Source organism: Schistocerca cancellata, chromosome 6, assembly GCF_023864275.1.
Source record: "Schistocerca cancellata isolate TAMUIC-IGC-003103 chromosome 6, iqSchCanc2.1, whole genome shotgun sequence".
In the NCBI taxonomy this organism is placed as follows: Eukaryota; Metazoa; Arthropoda; class Insecta; order Orthoptera; family Acrididae; genus Schistocerca; species Schistocerca cancellata.
In genome coordinates, this window is record NC_064631.1 from 268084324 (window position 1) to 268090707 (window position 6384).

The following is a 6384-nucleotide window of genomic DNA, read 5'->3' on the forward strand; positions in this document are numbered from 1 at the left end:
AAGAAAATGCTAAATTAGTGGTGGGAATTCGTGAAATATTCCCGTTGCAGCCCCTGTAGTTTCATGAAGTTCAAATAAGTGGTGGCGCTGTAAGTAGCCTTCAAAATGGCATCTGCAGTGGAGGTGCGTTTCAAGCAGAGAGCTGTAATTGAGTTCGCTTTGGCGAAAGCCAGAGCATGTAAGGTATTCATAGCGGCTTGCAGAATGTCTACGGACCACCGGCAGTGAACAAAAGCACAGTGAGTCATTGACTTGGGCGTCTGTAATCGTCGTAACAACGTCGCACTAACGTGTCCGATCTCCTACGAGCGGCCGGCTGCACACAGCCGTGACTCCTACAGCCTTGGGACGTGCGGACACTCTCACTCAAGGTGATCGACTGATCACTATCAGACGCCTCTCTGCTCAACTGGACGTCTCTGTCGGTAGTGCTTACACACTCGTTGGCGCGAACGTCGACCCATTGAGTGATAGCACACCGGCATATAGGCCCTACCATTAAGGCGGAATAATGCCGTCGCACTGAACGTTTAATATCAGGGTTCTGTACGCAAGAGAATAGGTAACTATGTGGTTTATTGTAATTAAGAATAAAACCATCCTCCTTTCAGAAAGAAATGCATTGCGTTAGTAATCAGTGTAAGAAACTTGAGTACACAGTGTTAATGTTGCATTACCCATTGAGTGCCATTCATATGTGTCAACAAAACGTTATTAAAATTCTTTTGAAACACGTCTAGATTATCATTGACACATAGCTGCAGGCTATGTACGATGTCTCTTCTCACACAACGCAAACACGAAGTATTGACAATATTCTACAGGCAAACCATTCAGGTGAGATAAAATTTGGATTTATAAGCTTTTTAATCAATGCAACTATGATTTTTTCCCATTTTTGGATGTAATTATTGATAATTGTATGAAAGACAACGCGGGTAGTTACAGGATATATTTTATTATAACAGAACATCTACACAACAGAGACGCGGGAGTACAGTGCTTATTGGTGGAGCTCCTTCTCCCTGTCCTCGTACTTCTTGCTGTAGGTGCCGTCGGGGTCGTACTTGGCCTTCAGCTGCGCCCAGAGGTCGGGCTTGTGGTTGATGAGGTGCTTCAGCACCTTCTTGGTGCCCTCCTTCTGCTTCTCGTTGCACTTGGCGCACTCGTTGCTCAGCGCGTCGGGGATGACACCTGCAGACAGAAAAACATTTTAGTAAACCTGAGAGCTTCTCAGATGTAAAGCGGAGTCTACTAATTTTACTTGTGGATAAACTGTTCGTGCTTACAAGTCTTTGCTTACAACTGTGCTATGTACTACCAATCATTACGCCAGTTTTATTCGTCCTGGAAACTTAGATAGTGACTTTATACTTTAATAATGAATTCCACCTTCAGATGCTGCACTGCTGAAGTAGGGCATACGTAAAACAAACTTTAGAGGTTCAGCAGTTTTTTAAATATTTCAAATTCTGAGTTATTTATTTTTGTGTTCTGCACAGAAGTATGTGCCTTAGGTCAAATGATAGTGTTAAACAAACCCAAAAAGACTGACAGTTACAGAAATGAACAGAAATAAGTAAAATATAATTGTGATACAGGAACGAAGTATTGTATGAAACATACAGAAAACACAGGGGATCTACTTTCTGCCCAACAGCTTGATCTAAATACTCCTAATATCCTCCTAGTATTTCAAGCTTTATATTTGGGAAATGAATAATACATGAAAACACTGTAATTGGCGTTCATATAAACGTACTAGTATAGTATGGTACGTCAATAATTCTAGCTAGCAGCACAGTATTATCGCCCACAAAAAGCACTTCTTCATTTAAGTGGAGGGATAAATGAGAAAAGTTTCTCAAATTGAATCCTCACGGCTATATAGCAGCAGCAAGTTCACTGACGTAGTTGGTTGCAAATTTGATCTGCACAACAGACGGTAACACTCTTGAAAAGGTATGTTCCTGCGTAAGAATTAAGTTCTGACGAAGGAATTTGCATTTTAGCTAACCTGCAAGTTGAAACAAGTTTTATGCTGATTTTTTTTTATACGACACTGATAATGCAGTGATTATTGTTTTTAAGTGCGATGATGGTAACTAAAGACCATGTTCAGTAACAATTACTCATAGCTGGATCTTTTCTTTGCAGCCAACATCTGTACGTCGTTTTTCTGCCAAGATTTTTTCTTTCCTGTGGCCATCCGCTGTCTGGTTTCTGTTCATCGTGAGAGCTTCAAACCTGTCCACCTCTAACCTATACTTTGTCGGGCAGAGATGTCATCATATAATCCAGTCCATTAACGATCCTTTCTTACGTCCTACGTCTATTGTCAACTACCGTAGAAAAGTGTTTTGAGAATCTCTTCACATCCATCCCGGACTGATGCCCATAAAATTTTAGTAGTCCCTTACTACAGGGTAACAATTAGTATGACAGTAACACTTTCGGATTCTTTATATTATTAGTAACGTTAAAATTCTTATAAACATCTGAATCGACGACCCGCTGTTTTGGCATTTCACACCCGAGAACGTAACTTAACGGAAAACTTTGTAAGCTATCGTCTGTTCTTTGTTCTCAGTACGATTTATCACTAATACACTCACTACATATACGTCTCAGCTAGAATCCTGAACATCTTCTACAATACAATCCCACATGGTTCCTTTCCATCTTTATCTTCTAGCGCGAAGATACCAACCCGTTAATGAAATGGCGTGTAATCACATCTCTGTGATCTTTCTTACACATTTTATACAAAGGCCTTTTCTCCACTGTTTAATGTGTCATCTTTTCATACTATATCTCTGTATTACTTTTTCATTATTATCAAGTAACACAGTTCTACAAAAGTTTTTTGTGTATCTTTTGTTTTATGTTTTACACAGTTCTCAAAATCACACATTCTCTGCATCTAACTGAAGTTGGTTAGTTAGAGAATCTTCACTTCACAACCGAAATTGTCAGTGAATATTTATACATTTTCTAAGCTCATTAGAGCATGGAAGGTAGTGAACGTTGTCGGGTGCTCCAGGCGACTTACTCTTGAGCTCCTTCCCGTCGGCCGTACAGTTGTTTTCGTCGTTCTCCAGCAGGCACTGGGCGTACTTGTTGAGCAGGCGGTCGTTGGCGAGGATCTCGTCCAGGTTGACGTTGTCGTACTTGGTGGTGTACTTCTCCTCCGCGGCGGCGACCACAATGATGGCCAGTGCCGAGACGAGTACCAGGGCGGCCTTCATGTCTGCTGGGAGGTGAGTCTGCAGTGCGGGGTTCACAGCTGATGTGCACACTCTCCTGCTGCCAGTATATATATACAGCAGGCGGGTCCCCCACCACGCAACTGCAGGGGTCTTTGCCGTCCTGGGAGGCGTTCGTGCGTCACTAGCGTGGCGTGTTTTTCCATTCCAGTTTACAGCCATCCACGTACGCTTTCCTTAATATTTCCGAATGTCAGTTGGAAGTGAATCATCTTTTGCGAGTACGCAAAGCATACAGCATATGCACTTTTATCTTTCATACTTCTCCTCCTGTGATATTAAGATTCCTGTTAGTGGGTGGTGAGCTTTCACTTATTAACTGAGAAACATAACTTCAAGTATTTCAGAATTTGACATTCCATACCCTCTCACAATTTGCTGCAGTAGCGTACGTGTTATCTGACTACGTGAAACATTTCTTTCGTCCCTCCCTCGGAGAGGTCGTAGAGTAACTCGGAGTTAAACCTCTAGCTGTGTCCAGAATTCATACACTCTACCGGTTTACGGTTCATGGGGCAAATTATGTGGCGTGTTGCTTCACTGGATTATTCCGAAGTATTTATTGATGGGCTAAGATTAATTCTCTGCACTCTATGTTATTAAATCACTTTATTAACCATCTTCTAGCCTCTCTTTGACCTCCTAGGCCCACTTAATATTACTACTACTCCTGTACAACTACTTCCACATAGCGTCTCAGATACGACTAAGAGATTGCAAAAGCTATTAGTAGTAGTAGTAGTTTTATTTATGTGCGGGTAAGTCTTGCGAGAAAATTGGCCTTGTGATAATATTACAGTTTAAGAATAAGAACGAAACAAAATTCGTACGTACAGGCACTTACAGACTTATGGATCTAGTTTTAAATGGAAGGGAAGGTCGCCACATACTGTCAGTACACAGGCTCTAACACTTCCCACCGATAATCTCCTCCAGATGAAAGAGGGTAACAGTTAAAATTACTATTGCTTTACTGAAAGATCCGCCATTTGAGTATATAGATTGGTTTTTTCTATTGTACAATCTTGATTACGACCCTTTGGCATTTTCAGATATCACACTATTGGTCATCATCACACTTCTATAAAAGTGGCCATCGTCGAAATACCCTGCATATTAAATATGGTTACATAGTGCAGGAGTCACAGCACAAAAACGAGAACACGTTCAGAAAATGTCTGGCAGAAACAAAAGGTAACATTTTGTCAAGATATTACCGTTTTTATGCTGTCACAACTTCATTATTTAATTATATTTAACATATTTCGACGATGACTTCGTTTATAGATGTCTGATCATTCCCAGAACTGTCGTACTTGAAAATAGCCAAAGCCGAATTCATTATTGTACATCAGAATAAACGACGTATACAGTCAAATGGAGGAACTTTCAATTAAAAACAATTACATGACTACGGCCCCGAACCATTTCAACGTTATGCACGTCTAGGCGCTACAGTCTGGAGCCGAGCGACCGCTACGGTCGCAGGTTCGAATCCTGCCTCGGGCATGGATGTGTGTGATGTCCTTTAGGTTAGTTAGGTTTAATTAGTTCTAAGTTCTAGGCGCTTGATGACCTAAGAAGTTAAGTCTCATAGTGCTCAGAGCCATTTGAACCATTTGAACCATTTCAACGTTATCATTTATTGTCTTCAATGAGATTTTGCCACCCACCATCTGCAGGCTCTGGCGCCACCACAGCCAATAGGATGGCTTCACAGGACTAGGCCCGGAGCGACATGTTTCGTAGTAATTGCCTCCCACTGTACTGTCACACCACTGTGGTCTGAAGTTTTCTAGTGTACAGAATGTGTCATCGTACCATAACTTTTTGAGGTAATAGAGGAGTTTATGTTGCATAACTCAGAAGTAATACATCTGTACATTTTAGTTCATTTTGCAGAACTCCGCAGAATTACCTCATATATTATAGATTCCTCTAAGTTTACTTCATAATCTGTAACGTCACTCCAGACAGCTGCGATACACAGCACACATCCTTTAGTGACTGGCTGTTGTGTTTACCGGTTATAGATCTGGTTTCGTTAAGCAGCTGTACCATTACTTATTCGTCAAAGAACACAGTGCGTCAACTCTCTCTCATCTAACTGTTTTAGTGCATCAACCACCGCCAACTCGACAAGGCTGAAGAGAGCAGAAGACTCCTTGCGGAATTCTAGGCTAGGATGTGTCTGATGTAAAAATACACATATAGGATAGGTCCGCGAGCTGCAGAAAATCACTGAAGCAGGAGAGGTTATTACTGCATGTCCAAGTGTATGCGCCGACCTTTCTGCCCAGTAACATTACTGTCAAGTGTGAGTGCGTAAGTGCTGTGGCTGTTACCATTAATTTCCTGAGTGTACACTGTAAACATCACTAAACAGTGCATAGGCATCGGCTCTCAGGACGTAGTATATTTTGGCTGCGACCTTCAGTCCGAAGACAATTCTGATAGAACTCTCCAACCCAACGCATGCTGCGGAAAACTCTTCATTGTTGTGCCACTATTATAACAAACCAACTCTTTTCAGTCAAGGCAAAATTCAAGACCATAACTGTCAATTAAAACCAGGAACCAGGTAACAGGGCCCAAGATATTTGTCATAAAATTAAAACGTAATGAAACTGCACTGAGGCAACATCTGGATTGACAACAATTTAAAAACACATCCAGGTTTAAAAACGAATCTACTATACGTCAGCCAGAGCACCTAATACAATCTTACTATAACTGTCAAAACATATATGTATAAACGTTTGCTCTGAACGATCGTGCCCACAGAGTCTGCCATATAAAGCAGCGACAATAACTCCAACATGGCGTAAGGCATTTTGTTACAATTCTAAAACACAATACAATAATATAGTGTTTCCAAATAACTTCCCATAACAGCTTTTCAGGGGCTCAAAACCAGCGTTGTGGGGAAAGACATTGGCAGGAATATGCAATGCTCATTAGTGTGTCCCTTATTTTCAGATTTCAGTACATTTGAGCACTCACCCTCGAGTGTGGTTTGAATGACTATGAAACAAGGCTGCACAAAATTTTGTTCCGGCCGCAGCACTGCACCTGTGTCGACTTGAGCATGAATATTCACAGACGTCTCGCTGACGTC

At 41.4% G+C, this 6384-nt stretch overlaps 1 protein-coding gene across 1 annotated transcript; it reads right to left on the reverse strand.

The window, feature by feature from the left end:
* Positions 1–942: 942 nt before the first annotated feature.
* Positions 943–3300, reverse strand: LOC126190648 (ejaculatory bulb-specific protein 3-like). The gene is made up of 2 exons (XM_049931069.1): positions 3053–3300; positions 943–1194 (listed from the first exon to the last, which is right to left on the reverse strand). The coding sequence occupies exons 1-2, from the start codon at positions 3246–3248 to the stop codon at positions 1004–1006; spliced, it is 387 nt and encodes a 128-aa protein (XP_049787026.1). The 5' UTR covers positions 3249–3300; the 3' UTR covers positions 943–1003.
* Positions 3301–6384: the final 3084 nt, after the last annotated feature.